This window comes from Erithacus rubecula (assembly GCF_903797595.1).
Source record: "Erithacus rubecula genome assembly, chromosome: 6".
Taxonomy (NCBI): domain Eukaryota; kingdom Metazoa; phylum Chordata; class Aves; order Passeriformes; family Muscicapidae; genus Erithacus; species Erithacus rubecula.
Genome location: NC_136688.1, coordinates 34,456,539 through 34,481,348, shown reverse-complemented (window position 1 = coordinate 34,481,348; position 24,810 = coordinate 34,456,539). Strand labels below are relative to the sequence as shown.

The following is a 24,810-nucleotide window of genomic DNA, read 5'->3' as shown; positions in this document are numbered from 1 at the left end:
TGTTTTCTCTCCAGTTGCTCTTTTGTACCTTGAAGTGGGTGGGTATCTGTTTTTTCATTTGAATTTTAATCCACGGGGCTTTTCTTTCTAAGCTCTTGTGAGATTTAAAATGCAGTGGGAATAAAGAGCTCTTGCTGCATGCAGAAGTAGTATCTTCCTTCTCTGAAATCTCAGCAGTGGCTGGAAGGAAAACAATCTGTAGCTCTATTGGGGAAATACCCTGTGTGCAGCAGGCAGGGAGGAGTGTGCTGGGTGTGCAGACCAGGCTGCTGCAGCCCAGCTCTTGGGAAATATCAGGCCTCTGGCAGAAGGGTGGTGGGCAGCTGGGGCAGGAGCTCAAAAGCAGAAGCTCTTGAAAGGGCCTGCATCTGCTCTGCGTGCACTGGTGCTGTGTTGGAGTCTGAATCGTGGCTCTGTCTTACATGCCTGGTGCTTTTGGTGGTAGCCAGAAATTTCCCCTGTATTCCCTCTGCTCCCACCAGTGTTCTGGTGTTAGAAATACTATAGCACCTTAACAATAGCAAGTTTTTTAAAGTACTGATGCATCCTCATTACCTGGGTAGGTGTTTGCAAAAACAGGAGCTCTGTGTTGGCTTCTGAATTACTGATGTGTCTCCCTTGCCTGAGATAAACCAGGTGACTGACTCTGCTAATCTTAATAAACATAGTTTTCTGTAAAGATGTAGCCGACAGCTGCCATACAGAAGAATTTCTTAGAGGCTGGAAATATTTTCCCCAATTTCACCGTCCTAACACCTGACAGTTTCCATGGTGCACACACATTATATTCTGTCAAACCTTTTTTGGCAGATGTTTAGGCTTAACAGAAGCAACTGATCATGGTCACTTTCTCCTAATTGTTTTTGTTAGTCTAGTCTCTGTTTGGATTTGAGCAAATCTGACCATTCCTTGTTGATATATTTGCTGCGAACATGCTGTGCCAGACAGGTCCAGGGTTCTTTTTTTTCCTAAACTTTTTTTCCTAGTCCTCAGCAGAATTAGTTCAACAAATCTGTGTATCTCACCTAATTTAGAGTGTTTAGATGAGAGAGAGCTGTTTTCCCATCTACCTTTTCTGGTCAAGTAATATATTCTTAAAATAACCAATGGTATCAAGAGAATTTCAGAAACTACATGCTTGTGAATTTGCTTTTCATTTGAAAAAATTACTGTCTTAATTATATAGTTTGTTTGATTTGGAACTTACCAAAATTTGAAAGTAGTGCTCAGTTAGTAATTTTTGTGATTTTCCCATCTAATTTAAAGCATTTTCCTAAATCTCGCCAGTCTTTTTCTCAAACTTTTGACTTCTTGTTGTCTCTAACTTGTATTCTTTGGCAGATAATTGTTTATCATACTTGTAATTTGATCACATCCACCAGGGCAGAAAAATAGTTTCATATCCCTTTGCTTTCATTCTGCCATGCTCCCATTGCTGTTAAGTAGTGAAGGCCACATCTGACCTCAGCAAAGGTTGGGAAAGTTTAGTTAACATTTGCTAGCAAAACCAGCAGTGCAGGATTCCCATGCTGGTGTCTCAGGAGCTGGTCCAGGGTGAAGTTCAGCTGTAGGTTCAGTTCTGCCCCGGGGCTGGGGGTCTATCCAAGCTGCCAGCAGAGTGTGTCAGTGTGAGCCTCAGCTGCTGGCAGTGGGGAGTGATGCTACCTGCTCCTTCTGGTGTGGAAACCCTTCCCTTCATCCTGGGATGGCTCAAGATCAGCTCACCCTGCTGCTATTGACAAACTGCTCTGCGTGTGGAACACAGAGACTAACAGGACACAATGTATTTGTGTATAGATATAGATGAATGTAAACAAATTAGAGAGTAACAAAACAGTAAATACCCTTCATTTCATGAAAGAAGCTTACCATCAAGGACAATTCACTAACCAGACTTGATTGTTTGAAAGGAAAGAAAATTTTGATCCTAATGAGATTAAATTTGAAGTGGTCATTTGCTTCAAAGTGGAGATTAAAATCTTAGACAGCAAATATTCAGAACCTATTCTTCCTTCAGCTGAAGCTGGAGGCAACACTTTTGAGGCCAATGAGGGCAAAAGAACGTGTGGTCCAATTAGTAGACATATATGACTGAAAAGTGGCTCATACTTCAGTTTAAACTATTCACTGGAAGTTTCCATGGGTTTGGTGTCTCCATTTGGATGACAGGTGATGACAAGATATTCAGTCATGTTCTGCTTCCAATTCCCAAAAATGCCACTGATGTTTACTGTCCCAAGACCAAAACCATTGACTTTATTAGGCTGGGGATTTAAGTCCCCAGTTTACAGGCATTTTGTTTAAGAATAAAGATCATTGACAGTGTGCTCAGGCCTTCTGTGACACTTGCATGGAACAGAGAAATTATCTGCCATTTTTGTGGCTTTTTATGCTTTCTGGAGATGACTTACCCTTCAGGCTAATGAAAGGAAGGAAAGTGCTGACAAAACTGGTGAAGCTTGGTAGTGATATTGAGACTTGCCCCATAAGGAAAAGGCTTAAAATCAAGGCATAAGCAGTTGTCTCCACTTTTCTTCTTCAGAACAGGGAAGGTAAAAATACTCTATTTTATGGGGCCATGTCTCATAGAAGGGAAAGCTTACGTGACAGCACTAATATGAAATGCAAATGGAAGTAATTAAAATATTTATAGGAGAATCTACTGTTCTGATGGGACTATACTAATGTGCCAAAAAATCCAACCCTGTTCTTCTTTCATCCCACTTCAAAATTGCTTTATTAGTTGTAGAGAATTATAATTGTTGACTTTTGATGGAAATTATTTTGGCTTGTTTTTGCATAGCTCTTTATTGGCATTGATTTTAAAAGACACTGTAGTACTTTTTAAATAGTACTTTTAAAGTGACTGTTTTCTCATAAGAATGGTCTTTCTTTGGGGTCTTTCTCATTCCCTCCAATTCAATATTAATAGTTGCACAATAATAATAAAGGTTGGTCAACTTCTGAGACCCATTTTGCATTCTGCTTAAGGATATAATGTAGAAGGGTTTTGCTGCCAGGTTGAAGGTCTGGCTGTATGAAGATTTCTTTGCAATTTACCTTCAGTCCTAGACTGTGTGCCTGCTTTTCATATATACTGCACTTGTCAGAGCTAGAAATAGCCATGCTATCAAGAGATGTATATACCAGGTGATTCGTGGTAAAGTGAGGACTTAAGAGCCTAGGACTTGTGCAAGGTGCAAAATTTGAGGTGGAGAAAATTTGTAAGCAGAATCAGAGACACTGGCCTGAGTTTCCTTCTAAGAATGAGACATACTGCCAATGACAAAGGAAGTCATGCTCCTTTCTGTTATAAAATAGTCTGTGAGTGGAGAATTTACCCAGGAAAGACCTTGTGGCAGGGAATGATTCCAGTGCTCAGGCATGTGTTCTAACCAAAGTATGGCTGTAGGTTGTAGCTCTTCCTGGAAGTTATCATGGTTCAAAAAGGGATTTCAATTTATTTAGCACAGCAAACTAATAAAACTTGGGAAATTTAGATTGCTGTAAGTGGGAAGGATGAGTTTTGAACTGTGTTAACTGCTATTTCATCTGACATTCGAAACAGCTTAATGGGAGTTACAGTTAAGTACCTAAACCCCTAGCCTCAGAGTTTTCTACTGTTTTCTAAAAGAGTAAATTATTAAATTATTCTAGAATAATACATTTTTTAAATGCTGATGTGATATGTCTTTAGGATTGGGATTGCAAGTCTGAGGCCCTCTGAGTCTGAGTACTGTTCAGGGAAATACAGCATAGAAAATCATGAAGTGGTTTCAGTTGGAAGGGACTTTTTCAAGATCTTGTAGTCCAGGTCCTTTACAGTGGTTTTCATTGGTCTCACAAGAGAATAGAATTGATCCCCTGCAGACTGAATTCTTGACTGACAGCCTTAAATCTGCAGCAGTTTTTCCCACTGCAGCTCTCTTCATGCTCTTTGTACTGCTTGGTCTGGCAGTGTAAAACTGAATCCTTGTGTGGTTTTACTTACCTTGTGTAACAAACCACAGCTTCAGCCCATGACTGCTACCCTCTACCATGCTGTTCCTCTTCCAAATTTGCCTTCTACTTACAGCACAGTCCCCATCCTTTCCACCTTGCCTCTGTATCTCACCAGCTCTCCATCTTTTTATCCTTATCCCACCAATGTTTTTCTCAGAGCAAAACTGTGCTCACAAATGCTTGCCATCATATAAGTATTGTATCTTTAAAAAGTATTTTCTATACTCCCTGAGTGTAATAAGAGTGTATGAAGGGTGCAAGTAACATGGCATCACCATTCCTGTGAAATGGAAATACATGGACACTCAACTCTGCAGCTTTCAGTGCCCCAGACCTGCTTTTTGTCTGATGAATGAATGCTGTGAGGTAAAGCTGCCTATTTCTTTGCAATGGTAGAAGCAAAGTAGCAGGGAAAATGTGGTTCTATCAGCCAGCACACTATTTATATTCAGATGATTAAACTAGCATCATACCTAATATGAACAATGACTAAAACTTTGATATTGACTCATTCAAATTTAAATATTTGTAAAACTAATACCCTTATTATTATTTGGAATTTAAGATAATACAGTTAGGAAGCATCACATACAACTTACTCAAGCCATACCATATGAGGTTCATCATAAAAAGACTTCTGTGTTATGAGATATTAAAACAGATAGCAGCAGTCCCAGTTTTCTTGCAATATGTATTTCTATAAAAAGTTTATAAACTAGATTTATTAAATTTTTGCACAAAGTTGATACAGCATATGAATTTATACAGCAAAGCTTAATACTCTTATCTATAAACACGTAACAAAATTAGGGATAACAATTACTAGAAAAATACAAGGCATCTTTGCCATTTATGTTTAGAGTAATATATAGCCAGTTATAAGTTATTAAAAAGTGCACAGCAAAAGCCCAATGAATACAATCCATTCTGTGCCACTCCACAACTACTAGAAATTTTACAGTCAATAGTGGGAGAGAGGAAAAAGGGAAACCCCAGATTGATAGGGAAAGTGCTGTTTTGTTTTCTACTCTACATTTTACTTGCAACCCCCCTTTATTTTTTAAAGAATATTTGGAGTATGTTATTCACACCAGGGCTCTGGAATAACTTGGTGAATATCACATCCTTTTAACCACATGTGTGTGCACATGAATATATCAACATTACTAGGTATACAATCAAATGAAAGCCTTTTTCAAGAAAACTATTCTTTCATCTTCAGGAAAACCTCACACATCTATAAAGATGTTTTTATTACCATTATGAAGTTGTTGTTCTGTGAACTACTAAATCCCACTTAATGTGTATGTCTACTCTCTTCTTTTCTGACCATGTAATCTGATATAACTCTATTAGGTTTAGACATACCTCTGGACTTAAATTTGAATGCTTTCAGTTCCCACTGTGTGGTCTAATTTAATCTTTTGGCCCACAATTCCTGTCTCTAGCTGTCTGGCCAATAACAACTTTGTCAAATCAAGAGAGTACAAAGCAGCAGACAGGAAATATCCGGCTGTCAGTTATATTTGGAATATCACTGTTAACTTCAGTGGTGCAGAAAGCAGCAGTAGTAGCTAATATGTCAGAATCCAGATCCTCAAAGAACTTTAAAATTCCTTGCCAAAAGAACCAACCAAATAGATCCACAGAAATCTGTGGGTAGAAGTTAGATGACTTTTGATGTAAAATTTGCCAACCAGATCCAGCAAAACTCCAACTAGTAAAAATAGACTCTTTCAGCTACAATCTGTCACATCTTTTCTTAAGCTGCCTGGAAATAATGGATGTTGCACAACAGGAGAGCTGAAAGTACTTTGTGTTGTGAGCAGAACTCTTTGAAAAGATACAGAACTGTAAGCTACAGAAAGCTTATAGAAGATAGTACCTTGTATTTAAAGTAATATTATTTTTAATTCATAAGAAGGGTTCTAGCAAATAGCAGAAAAATTGTCAGACCTGTATTATTTCCTCTGAGTATCTGCTCTTCTTAAGTGCATGATATGCAAAGCTTTAAACTTTGGGATGGTATATGCTTGCTGAAAATATTAACTGTTGGCCAAATTCTGCATTTCAGTATCAGGTACAACTTCTAACAAGCTCACAAGAATCACTGATTACAGAAACAAAAAGTAGCCCTTCTTCTTCCTCTGTACTATGATAGCATATATAAGAATAAAACATCTGTACTTTAGAGGGGCCATTCCAATTTAATGAGTTTTAGCTGCAAATAGGAATAGTGAACAGCAGATTTTTTTTTATTGTTTAGACTCCAAAAAATCTCTACAGATGCCTCTAATAATATCAGGAACCATCTGCTCCAGTCCTGTGAATTCCCTGGTGAAGAAAGTATGAGATTCTCTTGGTTCAGAAGCCATGTCTTTCAGATCATCCAGAGGTGCCCAGGCAACACCGACAGAGAAGACGGTTATTCCTATGAAAAGGAAACAAAAAAGAGACCATTTTGCTTGTAGATACAAGAAAACCAGCCACTTCTACATTAATGAATCCATGTGGATTTGAAAAGCATGTTTCAACACCTGCAGTCTGTCAAAGATAATTAGATTTTGCACTAAATGCCAGGAATTAGATTTGTCTCAGGAAAAATCCAGAAGAAAATACAAGGTATCATAAGAGCTAATGTCTGAGTTATTCATGTAGTGACACCGAGGACTGTAGCAGTTACAGTGTCAGTCTTGAAACATAAGTAACACTGTGCAAAATTATTTTGAAAGTAAGTTTGGTTTCTGTGTATACTTAGTGCCTTTATGTACTTATACTTCGAGCATCATGAGCCCAATGAGATTTTTGTCCACAACTGCTTATTCCCTTCCCAGATGATGATGGAGCTACTTGGTTATTTTTACTGTACTGTTTAGGGTTATGAGACTGGGTATATTGGTCCCTAAGCTGCCATAAGTGAGAATAGTCATACCTGCCTCTGTAATTCTGGTTGCTGGGGAGTTTTTTTCACCCTAATGGAAAATAGTTCCATGGGGATTACATTTTGCCGAATTCAAAGCAAGTATGACACATTTGCACTGAAGCAGAAATAGGATGGATTTTCCAAACACATAATTTACCTGCTTTCTGCGCAGCAGCAGCGGGTCCTCTGACATCATCATAGGACTGCCCGTCCGTCAGAACGATGAGGAAGTTCTTGTTGGGCCCATCTCTCACCGGCCCGAAGACGTTCCTGGTGGTGAAGGAGATGGCATCGCCCGTGGCGGTGCCGCCGCTCATGTAGCGGATGCTGCGCACGGCCGAGAGCACCTTGTCCTTGCTGAGGTGGTCCGTGAAGCCGAACTCGGTCCTCTGGTCGTAGGTGAACTGCACGGCCGCCGCCTTGGAGCCGATGTCGGAGATGTCGAAGGCTTTGGCCACGTTGCTCACGAACTCCAGCACCAGGCGGAAATTGCTCTCGCCCACGCTGCTGGAGCCGTCGATCAGGAAGGCGATGTTGACGGAGTTGTAGCAAGTCTTGCTGCACAGCATCTGCTCGTGCGAGCACAGCTTTTGCACAAGAGGCTTCACGTATTTGGTAGTGCCAAACCAGGTGGGCATTTGGTACGAGAAGAAGCCGTTGTTTCGACAGACGGCCTGTTTGAAAACACAGAACAGAATGCAGAGCAGTGGGGTGGATAATACTCAGACACCCATGATTTTTCTTTCAAAAGCAGGTTAGAAGTGAAGCCTCATGGTGGGAGCTTAGGATGGGGTTTTGTGTGATTGTCTTTAAAGAAATTGAAACATCTTCACTAAAAGAAAGTGAAAGCTGTAGTACAGCTTATTTTATCCAGCAATAAAGCCAACTCTGCCCCCCAGGCTCTGAAAGTTTTCAAATAATTTAGCTTTATTCACAAGAAGTGCAACAACTGAAAATTGTAATTTTGATTTGTGTATGTGAACTAAGTCACAATCCTAAATAGCCAAAGTATTGAAATTCTTGTATGTTTGCTTTCGCACTGAAAATTAGCCTCTGTGTTTTCCCTTTGAACTTGGGAAAACCTTTGGATTTTTAATCTATATTGTGTTACAAACACAGACAGAGTTGGGTAGAAATATAGCTCCAGGTCATTCAGAGTAAAATTTCCTTTCCCCTAGCTTCCATCAGATTCATGTAAAGTACAAGGCAATTGAGAAAGAGATTAAATTCAAAATCAGCTCTCCAATTAATCTGGCTGAGATCAAAATGCAGAAGGGGAGGACCGGCCTCAGCCACTTAACATCATGTCTTTCTGTGTCTCTACAGGGACAGACAGTGATAGTAACAAAGGAAAGAGATCTCCTAGAAAGAGGAGGATCTAGATTAGATAGTAGGAGGAAATTCTTTACTGTGAGGATGCTGAGGCACTGGGACAGTTTACTTGGAGTAGTGGATACCTCATCCCAAAATTGTTCAAGGCCAAGCCTGAGCTACCTGTTTTTTTGGGAACTAGATGACATTTATGTTTCTTTCCAACCCAAACCAGTCTGTTGTGCTTCTTTAAGTGTGTAAGGGTTGGACCTGCCTGCAATACCTCTGGGGTCAGCAGATAGATAACCCTAGGAGAACCAGAGCTTCATGCCATTCATGCCATTTCTGCTGAAAATAGACATCTACAACCTCCCTGTGGAAAATGACTGGTTTTCTCACTGCAGAGTAAATAAAGAACTCCTGATCAGAAAGCTCATGCGAGAGTAGGTGATTGGTGTTTGAATTCCTGCTCTAACTCAAAGGAACAAAATCCAAAACTCTGCATTCAAGATGAAAGTCTTGTACACAGTCTTGCTAGGATATGTTTTTCCATATTTTCTGTCCTCTTAGTAGTGAAAGTAAGTAAATAATTATCCTCTGAGGAGGTAAGAAATAAACACCTCTCTGTCTGCCCTTTTGGGAGAGAGAATGTATCATATCAGCATTTCATTGCTTTGGCACATCCAACCATACCTGAGATAGAGGAATTTCCATGCAATTACAAATTCCAGGAGCTGCAACCTGGCCCAGCTTCTGAACTGGGAGGACAATGGTACCTTTGTGTGGCCCTTTTAGCAGGGAAAAATCTCCAGTGTTTCTTTAACCTTCCTTCTGCTAGTCTTTTAAATCACTTATGAGCAGGGATAATTTAATCAGCTGGTTTGAGAGAATATTTTTATGTCTATGCATCTATATGAGTTATTGTATATACATATATTAATTCATTACAATTTTACTGTAAAGTAAATTCTCCAGAATGATATTCATGACTGAAAACCAAATAATGACATTCTTTCTTACTTTGTCAACAAAACCAATGTCTTGTACCATTCCCAGCTCCTCTGTTGTGGGTTTTGCTACAGACACAATGAACACGTTGACTCCAAATTCTCTGGCCACTATGCCAGCTTCTTCTAGATCATCTGAGGGCCAGCCATCCAGAAACACAACAATGATCTTGGGAATTCCCTTCCGGGCTCCGTTTTCCAAGGAGAAGAATTTCTGTGCTGTGTACTTCAAAGCTTTCCCTTGATTTGAACAGAAATAGAATATGAAGAAATAACACATACAGTGATGGTACATTGTGGGATCAGCTTCCCATTTGAAATTGTGCAGGATTGATGTTATAATACAGACTAAGCCAGTGTTGCAATGAAGCTTGGGCAAACTCTAAGTTAAAAACCAATCACCCCAAATCAACACCCCTCCTTCCCTCCAAAAACCCCACAAATAAAGCGGAATTCCCTGAGATGTTTTTGCTCATGGGTCTAGTTTTCTACTAGGAAGTAGGTATATTAGTACCTACCAAATGGATTGGAAGGAGGAACGTTCAGGAGATACCTAAATTTAGCTTGTGAAATGCAATGTCATTAGATACTTTCAATGTCTGACTGGTTTTGTCTGTGATAATGAATTTTCTTCAGATTAGCTAGTAGGGACTGAGTTTGGGATTTGTGTGGAAAACTGTGTTGAGAATAGAGGGACACTTTTGTTATTGCTGAGCAGCTCTTTCACAGTGCCAAGGCCTTTTTTTTCTTCTTGTGCCACCCTGCCAGTGAGAAGGCTGGGGGTGCACAGCCAGGACAGCTGACCCCAACTGAGCACAGGGATATTCCACACCATATGGTGTCATGCCAGGATACAAAGTTGTGGGAAGAAGAATGAGGTTGAGGGGAAATTTGGAGTGTTGGCATGAGCTGTTATGTGAGCCAGAGCCCTGCTTACCTGGGGATGGGTGAACACCTACTTACCCATGGTGAATGAATTCCTTGTTTTGCTGTGCTTGTGGGAGTGGCTTTTGGTTTCCCTAATAAATTGTCTTTCTCTCAATCTCCAGATTTTCTCATTTTCCTCTTCCCAATTCTCCCCCCATCCCACAAGGGAAAAGTGAGCCAGCAGCTGCACAAGGCTTGGTCGCTGGCTGGGGCTAAACCACACACACACCCACTTGATCCTTACTCCTAGTCTAAGTCCTTAATTAGCCACCCAACAAGAAAAAAGACACCAAGCATTTTTGAATTGTCTCAAGATATCATTCTGTTACTAGTAAAAAGTCAATTACTGTTGAGATGAAGGAAGCATTTTTACAAGTATAAGCATTTGTACTTTAATAAAATGTGCAATAAGCATGCCTAACTTCTAGAAATTAAATGTGAGATGTGGCAATGTTACAGTGGAAAAAATCACTGAGCCTAATTAAGGTGTGACACTTTCTGACCTATATGAATTATAACAACTTCAACATTTACACACAAATGCATATACACACATACACATATATATAAAAATACATAAAAAAATAATTTCTGTTTTAGGGGAAATACGAACTCACCTGTATTGGAATTGCCTCCTCTGAACCCTAATTCCTTTATGGCAAACAAAACTTCTTTTGCAGCAGTAAAGTTTTTCAGATAGAATTCAATTTTTGGAAGTTCACTGTAGAAAAATACAACAGAGTAATAAGGTTCACTTTTCATACTGGCAAGCTAAAACACACTTGGAATAATTTTGCTCTTGATAATATATTCTTCTCTAGATTTTAATACTTAAGTGTAAGTATGCTCCTTGCTTAATAAGTCTCACAATCCTTAGCAAGATGAATTATCCACCTGAATGGGTAAATTAAGGACAGCCTGATTCCCATGCTTATCAAGCTGAAAACATTAGGTTGAAAATAAAGAAAAAAAGAACATGCCAGACATTAAACTAAAATGCATCTGTGTAATTAAAGAGTGGCAGGTTTTCTACAATTTGTACGACAAATACCTTCCTTAAAAAGAATTCCTGCAAAATGTGGTTTGAGTTTTTTGATTTGAGAAGTTCAAGGTATGCTAACTACTGACTAAGAAATTAAAGACTTTAGGTATTCTGTATCCAGATTTCATTTTTAGTTTATAGTAGAAAGCACAAACAAGTGATCAGTTACAATTTGAAAAATATCAGCTGTAATATTTAATCAGTTGGTAAGAGCAGATTTTTGTTTTGCACATGTACATAGCCATTAGGGACTATTATCTCTCTACAGTTTTTAGAAACTGGCATCTCCCCTTTGCAGGGTGTTTCCTGCTGTTCTAGTAAGATGAGATGCAAAGCTGCAGCAGAGGGGCTGTGAGAAGTCCAAATATCAAATATCAGAGACAGAAGATGTTCAAATTTGTCATGTCCTTTCACATGCACATCTCAATATAGCACAGAGCAAGCAGTACTACAGCTCAAGAGCTTCTTTCCCTTGCTATTCATCAGCCATTATTGAGTGATGATGTTCTAAAAGAGCTTCTTTCCCTTGCTATTCATCAGCCATTATTGAGTGATGATGTTCTAAAAAATAAGTGATATGTTAATTGATTTATCAATTGCTCCATCACATTTTGTGTAGATCTGTTCTTACCTGGCCTGTACAACTCCAACATGAGGCCCTTCTGTTCCAATTCCCAACATTAGAGCTACTTTTCCAACAAAGTTTTTCTGCAGGTTAAACCTACGTTGACCAATGTTGTAGCTTCCATCAATGAGAAATGCAATATCAGCTTTGCAGTCTGTGAACATCCAAAATTATTAGACTTACTAACACCAAATCAATGTTAGGATTCTGCTTTGAAAAAAACTACATCTGTGTGTTCTTACCTTTGTTTCCAGCCTTTTTATCAACAGTCTTCTTAGGTCTTTTGCCTTTGGTGAAAAAACCAGCATGGATTATTTAAGAACAAGAAGATGAATGGACTGAAGTAAACCAGAAAAAGCTCTGATTCCAAAAATTACAGTGCAATCTATCTGCAGTAGGAACTGTCAAACAGTTTAATGATTAAACTTGTGCAACAGCTTGTGCTTTACTCCTTGGATAATATTCTTTTTCAAATGAAACAGCCCAACCTTCCTTTCTACACCTATCTGACTGATTACTGAGTTGTACAGAGCTGGGTGGATTTCTGTGCCTCACCTTTCCAAGTGCTTCTGTTTCTCAGCAACCCTGCTGTACAACGGAATTTTGATGGTTTGGAAGCAAACCATGACTTAAACCAGGTGGTCTATTGACAAACAACGTCCAAGTCCAGTATTTTTATAGCCTTCATAAAAGGGTTTAATGCAGCACTTTCTGTAGTGAAATTCACATAACAACTACATTTCTGCTATGCATGTCCTGACAGCACTCAGCTGTTCAGGAGTTCTGTAAGAAGGAATGTGTTAACTCAGTTGTTTCCATCCACTAAAAAGAATGAACATCACATGAGCTCATTAAATCCTACCTTCCTTTGTTTTATCTGTATTACTTTTCAAAAGAAATTTCAGGGTTGTTTTTTTTTTAAATTTGCATGAACATTAGTGAGATCAGAATCAATTTCTGAGACTACATAGGATTCCTCTTTTTTTCCTGGTGAAAGATGCTCTGCAAAACCAGATACTACATCTGTTTCCTTCTTTGAAAACAACTGAGTCTGATGGAAGATGTTCTTTAGGCAGGGTCTGTCACCTGCAGTGCCTCACATCCCAAGGGGCTTCCCCTGCAGGGGATCCTGTACCTGTAGAAGGACGTGCAGTCGACACCGACCGTCCCACTGCCTCAAGTGCTGTGTTCTTGGCACCTGCCAAAATAACAGTACTTTTACTGGAGCTTAGTGCATTCACATGAAGTTGCAAGTGCTTAAAGAATTGTACTTGCAATAACCTTGCTTTGTCATCTGCCATTAGCTATGCTGGGAGCAGGATACAAGCTTAAACAAACCTTTGGTGTAATGTGGTACTGCAGTCCTTGTTTTACAGGTAATTAATTTCTGCATTTGAAACAACAGTAGCTGATGAGTAATTACAGCATGTATCTCTGATGAGAGGTTTTCAGCTGTAGTAGCCATTATTTCTAGCAGGTAAAGAGATCTGGAGAGCTGGATTTCACCTTCACCCTCACCATGAGCACCTGTAGGTCCAGGTTCTTAGCTAGCAACTTGCCATGGGCACTATACAAGGAGTATAGTATCTTAATATCTTAGAGATAGTAGCTAAATTTTAGCTGTGTAAACAGTAAGAACACATTACACAGATCTGCTTCACAAACTTTCTGTATCAGCAAACATACACTTTAATTTATTTGAGACTACAGCAACATATACATATACAATATATTTCTGCATATGATTTTATGAGGGCAGTTTAGCCTCACCTGAGTGGCAAGGCATGAATTAAACAATTAATAATTAACAACTACCTCAACAATGGGGACAAAAACTTCTGGACAAAACCATTACAGTGCACTTTAGCTTAATGACCACATCATATGTAAGCTGATGCTATTACTATTTTTGGAGGGTCACTTTCCTCTTTGCATGGATTGCTGCACAAGGTATTTGAAGGGCCTGATAAAGTGCTGTTGCCTGCACAAATGCAGGCAGAGGGAGAGAAGGGATAAAACTAAATGTCTGGAAGTGGCAGGAAGACTGGACTGCAATGGCAGGACTGAAGCATCGACTCTGATCAGCTTAAGCTGTCAGGGAACTGTCAGCTGCCTGCTATCATGTCATTATATACCAAATAACTGATCCATTTTAATGAATCAGCTTCTGTTACAGACTAGCTAATCTAGCTGGAATAGTTTTTCTTCAGGTAATTGAGGAAAAATGAAGTTAACGAATTAGAAGTGAAAACTTCTGTTGCTACATCAGATAACAATCACTTTCTTTATGCATACAGAAGCACTGAGGAAGTGTCCTACAGCTCTGCCAGAACTTCAAATATAGTTAGGAAAGCAGCCAGTGTGATCCACCTACCTGACACTGAGAAAGATGAAGCCCATCTAGAGAGCACCTGAGACTGGATCCCATTGGCATTTACAGCAGGGTAGTTTTCCTGTCCTGGGAGAGTCTGTACCCTTACAACTCCTCCTGTGTTGGTAATCACCCCGCTAAGATTCAAACAGAGTTGGTACCAATCAGACATTTCAGTCACATGAAAATGCAATACAGGTAATACCATCATTAAAATGCCAGCAGCCTTCTCAAAAAATGAAATAGAAGCAGGCAGTTGTGTTCAAGCTAGAATAATCCTTAAGTTTTTGAAAAGGCTTTAGAAGAAACTATTCTACTGACCATGACACAGATTGATTAAAAAAAAAAAAAAAAGTCAGGAAAGCCTAAAATTCTGGCATTTAGACTAATGCAGAACAGTGATGCTTCAGACCATATCAATTCCTAAGTGATAATAAGAAGCATCAGAACTATCAGATCTCTTTATGTGCTACTGAAAGAATAGTTATTATTTTTAGAGGCCAAAAGTCAAAGTTGAATTTCTCTAAGAGGGAGAAAAACTTGATGCCTTGTAGTCCATGAGCAGGTGCAGTTCTGTGGGAGACAAGCAATCACTTCATGACTGTTTACCAAACACAGCAATGTATGCCTTGGTGTTTACTTTTTGACTGTGTTTGGCTTCCTGCTTGAAAAGACAACCTGGCATAATCTGATTTAACATATTGTGAAAGTAGAATAAACAAGACCAGAGTTTAGAAAACTTTACTTCTGTTTCTGATAATATGAGATCTGGATATCTGTGGCAAAGACAACTTCCACATAAAATTTTATGTGAATTGCTGTTAAAAGACATTAATTCTTCATGGATGTGACTTGCATTTCTAAATTGAATTGTGATTATATAAATGTAATTCTTGTAGCTTGGAACAGTTTCAAAATATACAGATATATTCTCATCTAAGAATACTTTATATATAGACAAAGGAGCTTTAGTAAGGTTACCCTAAATTAATTTAAAATCAAATTATAAAGTTGGCAAATACAAATAGCACTTCATAGTTCTTCAAAAAAAAACAGTGAGAGAAAAATCAGATGAGATCATTAACTGGTTAGTTTTAAATGACAGGACAATACAATAAGTCAAAATTATCTTTGAGAAAAATGACATGTAAATGTACTTGGAATATGTCCATCTACCTAGAATATAAGTTTCCTTTCTAGTACCTGTTTCTTTAAGACTTCCAAGCTTTCACTAGTGTCTCAGTCTTAATGGATAAGGAAAAGTGTCAAATAGCATGTGTTTAATTGGAACAGTTTCTATTTTAAACTTGTTCTTGCAATTTTAGTGAAGATACTTTGGGCTTACATAAGAAAACCTTGCCCATGTTAGCTCCTAGGAAGAGCTCAATATCTTTTCCCACTTTCTTGGTTGTGGACTCACAACTTTGAGGGCTGAACTGAACTCAAGAAAAACATTCAGACTGAAAGCTCAGCCAAAGTAGTATTCCTGGAAACAATGATTTCAGATTATTTTAGTCACTCTGTGATCAATGTTGTCTAAATGATTCCATTTTATCTATTTAATCTCAACAGTAATAATTAGTGAAATTTTATTGATTATACTAGAGGAAAAGGTATAATCTTCATTAAATTTGGAAGCTTTACAGTGAAGCTGGAGTGGATTTATTTGCTCCTTATCTCCTTGTTGAAAATATTTTATTCTGAACACAAGTCAAAATTCCAAAATGCTGCCTTCTGAAGCTACACACTTCCCTTATAACAGCTCTGCTACTTTTAATGTAAGTGGGGGCTGATATTAGATGTGAATGTAAGATGACCTGTAGCCTTATGGAAGTTATTCCTTCTTTCTTGCCATTTTTTTCTGTAGGTGAGTTGATGGTTTAAAGCCATCTTTTACCATCTCATCAGATTTACTGGGATGTTTCTTCAGCTAAGTCTGCTCAGAATGCATGTTCATATATGATGATGTGGAACAAACCATGTATTGCCAATCTACCTTTGTGCTCTGAACCAGACTGGCAAATTCTCCCCTGCAATAGTTTATGATTGACTTTTAAAGCAAGATTCATCCTGTGGGTCTGCAATGGTTTTTAATGAGTGAAGAAGTGCCTATGTATTCTTCAGAATTACTTATGTCACTGCAACCTGCTTTGCTTTTCACTGCTGTGCTTTGCTCCTGTGTGACTGATTTGCTTGCCATGGTTGTTTTGATTAAACTGGAACTCAGCAGATTTTCCAGGAACATCTTTCACTTCCCTGCTCATTATGTTACATGCTACTGCCAGTGCTGCTTGACAGGGACCTTATCTAAAAGCTGTCAGCCCATTCTCTTGCCTAGCTTGTTAATAACAGCCTGCAATTTATACCTAAATGATACTTTTCACTCAAAAATGGACACAAACAGAAAAGCAGATACACAAGGCAGTAATCCAGTGCCTCACTGCACAACAGCTCATGAGAAAGAGAGTACCAGCCAGAAAGCAGAAAGGTCTTATGAGATTACAGGAATTGCAGCTAAAACGTACTTTAAAATCTGAACTGAAGTGAGGTAAATCACCAGATTAAATGGAAGATTTTTAATATTTCCATGCACTTCTCAGTGTGCAAGAACTGTTTATTTTCACTCTTGGAGAAAGAGATACAGGGTGTTGCTGAATTTTGAATTAATTTTTCATTAAGTCTACACATCAAAACTGATGCCTAGACCACAGAGAGTCTTCTGGTCATGGGAGGTGAGTCTTAGAGATGTAACTGCAGACAGTTTACCCTCAGGGACTTCAGATAAGACAGCTGAATTGCCTGAATTCCCATCTTTCCTTTCTACCATCACCATCTGCGCACTCCTTCCAAATAATCAGCCTATCTCCATCTCCAAACTGCCTCCTGCTGCCTGATTGCCATCGATCACCAATACAGAGCTGCTCAGGATTTCATGCCAGCATCCTCTGGACCCCTAACCTGTGTTCTTTCTTTCCTTTTCTGCACCCCTACAGGTCTTGGCAGGAAAGAACTTCAGCAGCAGAAGCAGGCACAGCACCAAAATTTCCCAGGGATCTACAGCTGCTCAGAAATCCCTTTTGGCCAGACAACCTTTTTGTCAATATTCTTCCAGCAAACACTGGAGCAGCTCAGCTGCCATTTGTGACCAGTTCAGTAATACCATGACATGCTTTTGTTAGACTTTAGTTCTGGAACCCCAATGCTTAATGAGGGCTGGTTTCACCCTCTGACAAGTTAGGAAGGTTATGAAAAAAATTTACATGCCTATTTAGCATCTAAATACTACCACATTGGGCTAGGTCTCCATTTAGTGGAATTGGCACTAGAATAGAACTGCACAAGCTGAGAACCTAGTCCTTCATTTGACCTTCTGATTATTAATCCAATTAATCACTCAGTGGTAGATTTAACTCAGTTCTTCATTCCTACATACTGTCAGCCTGGTAGGAGGTTCTCCATTCCTCCCACAACAAATAAATCTTTTATCCTTCTGCCCAGAAAAAGAATAATATTAAATAAATATTTTGTTTCTTAAGAGTAATTATACATATAATGAGAGAAAAAGCCAAATATAACAAGCTAAAACAGGCAGAAAGATTATCCATCTGTAGTACACAGAATTAATTTGTAGCTGAATTCTGCTAAATTATTTTCATGTATTACATAGCACTTTCATGCATTAATACCTGCTTCACAGTAGTGGAATTACTCATAGGAGTAAGCAGTATTTGATTTATATAAAATTAAGGATTCCAGCCTCAATATAGATCCAGCATGCAAACTGAAATGTATGTGGAAGGAGGAAGAGACCCATGCTCACACAACCATTTTCAATTAAAAAAAAACAAATGAGTTCTGTTCCCAGGACTGATGTTTACAGGATCACACCAATATATTCTGAAAGAGCTTTCTTCTGTTGCTTGATGCTAAAAAAATATTGAAACCACTTTTCCTCCATTTCTTTTAAACAGTTTGTTTGATGCAAGCTTTTAATAATGTCAGAAAGTGAATCTGATTTTATTCTTCAATTAGTTACTGTTTATACTGCATCCTTCTATAACTGCTAGTGGTACTAGTGATTTTACAGTAGAAGTCCATCTGTGGAAAAAGCTGAGCCATTTGAGAAAGTTTAAGTGGTTTTCAGGAACAGTCAAACACAACTCAAATAACTTGCAAGCTGCACAGACATTCCTTTTTTGTTGTTGTTTTCTCTTTTCCCAATGACATTCTTACTGAGTTTATAGGACCCAAAGTCCAGGGAGATTTTTACTATGATGGCATCAGAAGGCTAAGATCTCTAAGTGTGGCAAAGGCTACATAAACTCACCTAGCACAAGGATCAGTGATGATCTGACTTACCTGTGTATGGCAGCTCCACAGACACTTGAAAGAGAGGCATAAACTCCATCCCCAAAGACATAAAACTGCCACAGAGGACAGTTAGCTGGGCAAAGGACATCTTCTGTTCCCTTTCTAAGGTCAAGTCCTCTTGTAAAACATGTGATAGCAGTAGAAGCTAAAGAGAAAAGAAGAACTTTTGACCTGAAAATCTTAAGGGTTTGTTGCTGGGGTTTCTTTTTTTAATGCCTCTACAGTTTCCAAGTTTAAAGCAATATCTGAATTTGAAATCAGGTACAATGCCTACAAATATGTCTTTGGAGCTTACAAATGTACAGTTATGACAAGGAACCACACAGCTCAAAATCACTTATGGGGAAAAAGTGGCAGAAAAAACTGCCATGAACAAACAACATTAAAATAATATCCAAGGGACATTACACAAGGAAAAGCAATTCACATCTGTAAATTTCCTGCAGAGACAGAAAGGCAAGGAGAAGGCAACCTTTGAGGGTTGATGGACCACAGATGCAGGTGGTACTTTCCAAGGAAGAAATTAAATGTGATATCCCCACAGAAATCTTCAGATACAAGACATCTATGAGTCACTTGTGAAATTCTGAATCTTCTCTCCAGTGGCATCCATGAAGCAAGTTGACAGCAGCCTCTTGTAACTATTTCCCTTAGCCTCTTGCAATAAATCCTACTAAGGCCAGTGTTAAAAACAAACAAACAAACAAACAAAAAAAACAAAACAAAAAAACCAAAAAACCCACCAACAAATAAACCAAAAAGGAACACCCATCTCCTTGCTCCAGTAATATAGTAACATCTAGAACATTGGTATCAATTCATTACAGTGAAGTTTACATCATTATCATTGTGCAGAGGACTGTCAGATTCACACACTGATACAAAAGTTATTTATTCAGCTGAGACACATGCATTTTTTTATGTAGAACTCTGTCTTTTTTTAGAAGTTGCTCTCCAGGTTATCATCATTAAGCTTTCACTGTGCTTGCCTGCATGCAATGAAGGTATGCAGACACAGATTAACATCAGTACACAATTTGGCTTGGCAAACTGATGCTTTTTCTTTTGAGAACATAGAGATCTTTATCTTGCATGCTAACTACCATTCCTCTACTACACAAGGTGGCACAATCCCCATGTCTGTTGAACAGCAAATTAGAGGTTTGTGTCAGATCACTATCAATTCAGCAGCACAAGTCCAACCCATGCCTGGCTGTTTATCCTGAACTTCCTAAGGCACATCTTGTCCCTGCACCTAGAAGGTCCAAGAACCTTTTCTAAATGCAGCTGGAGCAGAACCTTTGCACAGTGTTAAGATGAAAGCTGGCAGAGGATGGCCAAGGTAGCAGTGCATGCACACAGCACTACATGCCAAGGACTGTGTGTTTCAGGGATCAGTGATCTCTCACCTGCTTTTCTGCTCACTATTTTCATTCTTACCCTGGGCTGTTTCCTGACCCCAACATATGCAGCTTGTAAATTAAAGCACTTGGAGCATATGCTCCTTCATTAGGGGATGGAAAAGATGATACCTCCAGCTAATCTCACTGATTTTAGAGCTGAAAATCAGAATAGCTGCAGCCAGAAATACAGCGGGAAGCATGTCTGTTCATTTCATTCAGTGTAAATTGAACACACACATTCATCAATTATGCATGTAGTTTTACTCTTAACTATATACAATAGTCATTTATGCTATGCTGAAATGATGCTAAACTACCTAATCCCATCTTCCTGAAAAATCTTTTAAAAATAAAAACTTAAAATCTTAAAAACAAAAGATGGAAAAAGCAAGCAGAATCAGTGCTTATACCTAGAATCTCCATATTTTCATTGTCAAAAGTGATATGTTCTTGGTATGCTAAAAGAAGCTGACTTGCTTTGCTGTTTCAGTCCCCTAATCCTCTCATGGCAGTTCTACAAGTGTGTTTGCTAATTACTGGGCACTGAACAAGTAGCATCTACCAAATGACATCTATCAAGACCATCAAAATGAAACAGCAGCCTTCCTCAGAGGATTAACTGCAATAAGCACCACTGGTAACCTCTGCTCTCACAGCACTGCTTGTGCCTGCCACCCTGCAACATTTTTCCAGCCTCTAAAAGTGCAATACACCACAGGAAGTTTTAACTCCTGTCATTTCTAATGTAATGTACTTGACTGAATTCCTTGGCTGGCTGTGCATACAAAGACAGTAATTAGACATGTCTAGTTAACAAACCCTCTGTTGCTTGGAGATCAGCATTTCCCTCATCACCAGGTACTTACTAATTACCATCATGTGGCAGGATATTGCACAGCACAGATGATGGGGAAAAAAAAAAAAAAAGGTCTGTGTTTTCCCTGGCTATCAAAACACAGAAATCCATTGTAGCCCAGGCACAGGATTTTTCTGTACTGGCAGCCTAAAGACTGCCATGATCCTTGTCTACATGAGAGGTAAGTTTCCAAGGGAAGGGTGCATGTTGCTGCTGTGTGAGCTGAAGAGCAGACATGCTGTAGCTGGGGGATTTAGCAGTATATACCTCATCTGGATCAGCACTGAGGTAAAAACACACACTTTGAGGTAAATGATGCTGTTAATTAAAAACAACATTTTCATTTTAGTTTTCTCTGTAGGTAGATACAGTTTTCTGTAAGCCATAACCCAAAAACAGAGACCAACATTAGAAGTGATGAGTAAAGTATCAAAATGAAAGCCAGTTTCATATATGATATTACTATGGAAATTGAAGAAGTGCTTGTTTTTGTTAGTCTATCCAAGATACTTCAACATGGCAAAAACTGCTATGTTGAATTACATCTATATATATAAAGTAACAGATAAAACTCATGTTTTAATCACTGTAATTGAAGAATGCAAGAGCAGTAGCAGTGGAGGCATTTCTTTCAATACTTATGTGATGCAATACTCTAAATCCAAGTATTTTTGGAAGAAATAAATATAAGCTTACAATTTACAGAAAGGATTCAGCTCTACACTCCCACCCCTTCTGGACTCTAGGGAAGATGTGAGACCTGTGCTCTGTTACATTCAATTAGACCCTTAGAACCACAATAAAACAACTCCCACCCCATCCTGTCAAGACACACACCCTTCATGCTTCACAGAAACACACTACATCAGAGAACCCTACAAAAGCAAGGTACAAAGAAAAGAAACTGCAATTCTTCCTGATTTAGGCCATATTTAAAGGGTGGGATGAATGTCTTCCATCACAGCTGACCTAAAAAAAGAAAAAAAAAAAAAAAAAGCAGACTCACTTCTGTCTTAAAACAACCATGTTTTCAATCATTCCATCAATTTCTATCTTTTTGGTGCCTCTTCCCATGTATTCTGATTTTGCCATGAATAGCTGCTTCTTATGGCAAACTATAAAAGTTCTGACTGAATTTTTAGCAGGAGCCACTGCTTTTATTATTCTAGGGAAATAAAACCCATGGGCAAAATCTGATCTTTTCTAATCTTGAAGTTTCCATACCTTGGGAAAACAGTTTGTTCATGCAAAGGAAAAAAGAAATCCTATGTACATTATTACAAAATTTAAAATAGGGGTTCTTACATGAAAGACAGATTTATGAATTGTAGTATAGAGATACATATATGTAATATATACTTCCTATTCTTTCAGTATTTAGTATTTTTTTTAATAGAAGGATTTTAGGTCCTTTTTATTTTTAGGCTTTAAAAAAGCCTACTTTTTCTATTTTATGCAAGGAATAATGATAGTTGGGAAAAAACAGACATACTAGTAAATCTATCCTTATTCATATTTTGGAAAACATGTTCACAGATTGCATACTAATTAATGTATTGCTTTAGTACATATCCTGATCTGGACAAGGGCAGTGGGATTTAGAGAAACCTGGCCAGGGCTCTATCATTTATTTCAATCTGACACCTGCCCTTTTCTCATCAATATAAGGCCACTTGCCATCACATCTCACCCACCCCCACAGCCTCGTGTGGGGCAGCCAGAACTGCCAGCATTTTTATCCATTCCAGTGGGAATATAAAGAAAGTTGTATGATCCTCCTAGATATTTGCAAACATTATGAGCATAAATACTTACAATCAAGTAGATTCTTGAGGAAATGAATGGTCTTTCATTACTTTGAACAGCAGAATTTAGGCACTTTTATAAATGCAAGTTTCTAGTTCAATAACCAAGTGCTGCTGAATTTAGGCTCAAAGTAATGGTAAGAGGCAATATCTCAGAGAAACTGTTCACATTAATGGTATTTTAGCTGGTTCCAGATACCTTCAGCTTACAGTGGCTTCTCCAGTCCTGAAGGAAGCATCCCAGAAAATGTTCATTTGTTTCCTGCCAGACTGTCAGCACTTCATCTCTAATGCACCTGTAAAATAAAAAAGGGAAAGGAACTGGGGGTTTTCCACTGCTGTGGATTTTTTCCTTTTATAGCCATAGCACTCCTGTAACAGATAGCTTTTGTCATTTAGCACAAAAGAATTTTCCAAATCTTTGATTCAATACAAAATGAGCAGCAAATCCTGATTCCTAATAATTGCAAAATCATTAACAACCATTCAGAAAAGCTTGGGGTCACTCACCTTCTGCAGGCCAGGCCTGCATCTGGAAACATGTTCTTCTGGAGGCTCCTATCCTCCTTTGGTGAAAGGTTCCACTGAAAGGGGCAGACAAACTGCTTGCGTCCTTCTGTCACATATTTCTCCAACTGCTTCCCGTGGCTCCTGGTTCCATGGATTTATTCTGGCTCTAGGAGAGCCTGCTCTCCAGCAGCAAGGATGCAGTCCAACACAGGATGGTAAAACAGACAGTCCCTGCCATACCCTGCCAGGTATCCTAAGCATGTTCTTTTGCTTTCCAGGTCGAAATAATGGCAGGCCGAATTTAAAATATTTTTAATCAATTCCATGGTCTAAAATATGCCAGAGATCCTCAAATTGCCAAGTGCTGTACGAATGCCTTTATAACACACACAAACACGCTCCCACTCACTCTTGCTACCAGCACTGCCCTCGACGGGGACACTTGTCACCACGGCGATGCTTCGGCCCGTGCCGGGAAGGAGCTCTCATCCCCGTCTGGAAGTGTTCCCAGACCTGCTCCGTGCCCTGGTGTAGTTCCGCACCGCCGGCTCCTCGCATCCCTCCCGGCCGGTGACCCCGCGACCCCGTCCGCGCATCCCGGCCGGGAGCATCCCCGAGCGCATCCCGGCCGGCAGCATCCCCGAGCGCGTCCCGGCCGGGAGCATCCCCGAGCGCCTCCCGGCCGGGAGCATCCCCGAGCGCATCCCGGCCGGGAGCATCCCCGAGCGCATCCCGGCCGGGAGCATCCCCGAGCGCCTCCCGACCGGGAGCATCCCCGAGCGCATCCCGACCGGGAGCATCCCCGAGCGCATCCCGGCCGGGAGCATCCCCGAGCGCATCCCGGCCGGAGGAGCGGTCGGGACGTGAAGGGCCGAGCCGGTATCCTGGGCCAAGCCGGGCAGAGATGCTCCTAGGGGGAAACCCCCACGGGGTGTGGAGTGGGGATAGCGGCCAACTCACCCGAGCTGTCGCTGCCGCGCACCGAGCTGGAGAGCAGGAATGCGCCTGCGAACAGACAGGGAGTGGGTCGGGGCGCTGCTCCGCGCCCGCCCCGCCGGCGCCCGACGCTCCCCGCGGTACCCACCGAGGAGCAGGGCCGAGAGCCACATGGCGGCGGGGCAGAGCCCAGAGCCGAGCCCAGGAGAGCGGCGTGCCGGCCGAATCACCGCACCGTGCCCTGCGCGCTGCCCCGCACCTCCGCCGAGCCGCACAGCCCAGCGCAGCCGCCGCTCCCGCTTTAAACCCCCGGCGAGCGCATGAGCACTGGGCGGGCGGGAGGGAAGGAGGGCGCGGGCACGGGGCTGGGCAGCTCCGCTGGGCCCGGCAGGTGCTGCCGGCCCTCCCCCGCCGCGCCCCCCGCCGCCTCCTTCCGCCGGCAGCGCTTCCCGGGCGCTCGCTGCAGCAATTCGCGTCCCTGCCCGGCAGCGCTTCCCGGGCACTCGCTGCAGCAATTCGCGTCCCTGCCCGGCAGCGCTTCCCGGGCGCTCGCTGCAGCAATTCCCCTACTTGCCCGGCAGCTCGCCCGCTCCGGACGGGCAGTGCCGGTGTGAGGACGTTCCCGTTCCCGGCGGAGCGCCTTTGCGGTTTGCTTTCCCGTCGCTGTCCGCGCACCCCTCGATGTGCCCTCCACCCAGGGCTATCCATCACCTCATGTCAG

The 24,810-nt window shown here is 40.5% G+C and overlaps 1 protein-coding gene across 1 annotated transcript; it reads right to left on the bottom strand.

The window, feature by feature from the left end:
• Positions 1-4,673: 4,673 nt before the first annotated feature.
• COCH (cochlin) lies at positions 4,674-24,373 on the bottom strand. The gene is made up of 11 exons (XM_079309723.1): positions 24,238-24,373; positions 24,114-24,158; positions 18,568-18,724; positions 14,212-14,345; positions 12,973-13,035; positions 12,080-12,124; positions 11,844-11,991; positions 10,788-10,891; positions 9,257-9,483; positions 7,083-7,599; positions 4,674-6,433 (listed from the first exon to the last, which is right to left on the bottom strand). The coding sequence occupies exons 1-11, from the start codon at positions 24,260-24,262 to the stop codon at positions 6,258-6,260; spliced, it is 1,641 nt and encodes a 546-aa protein (XP_079165849.1). The 5' UTR covers positions 24,263-24,373; the 3' UTR covers positions 4,674-6,257.
• Positions 24,374-24,810: the final 437 nt, after the last annotated feature.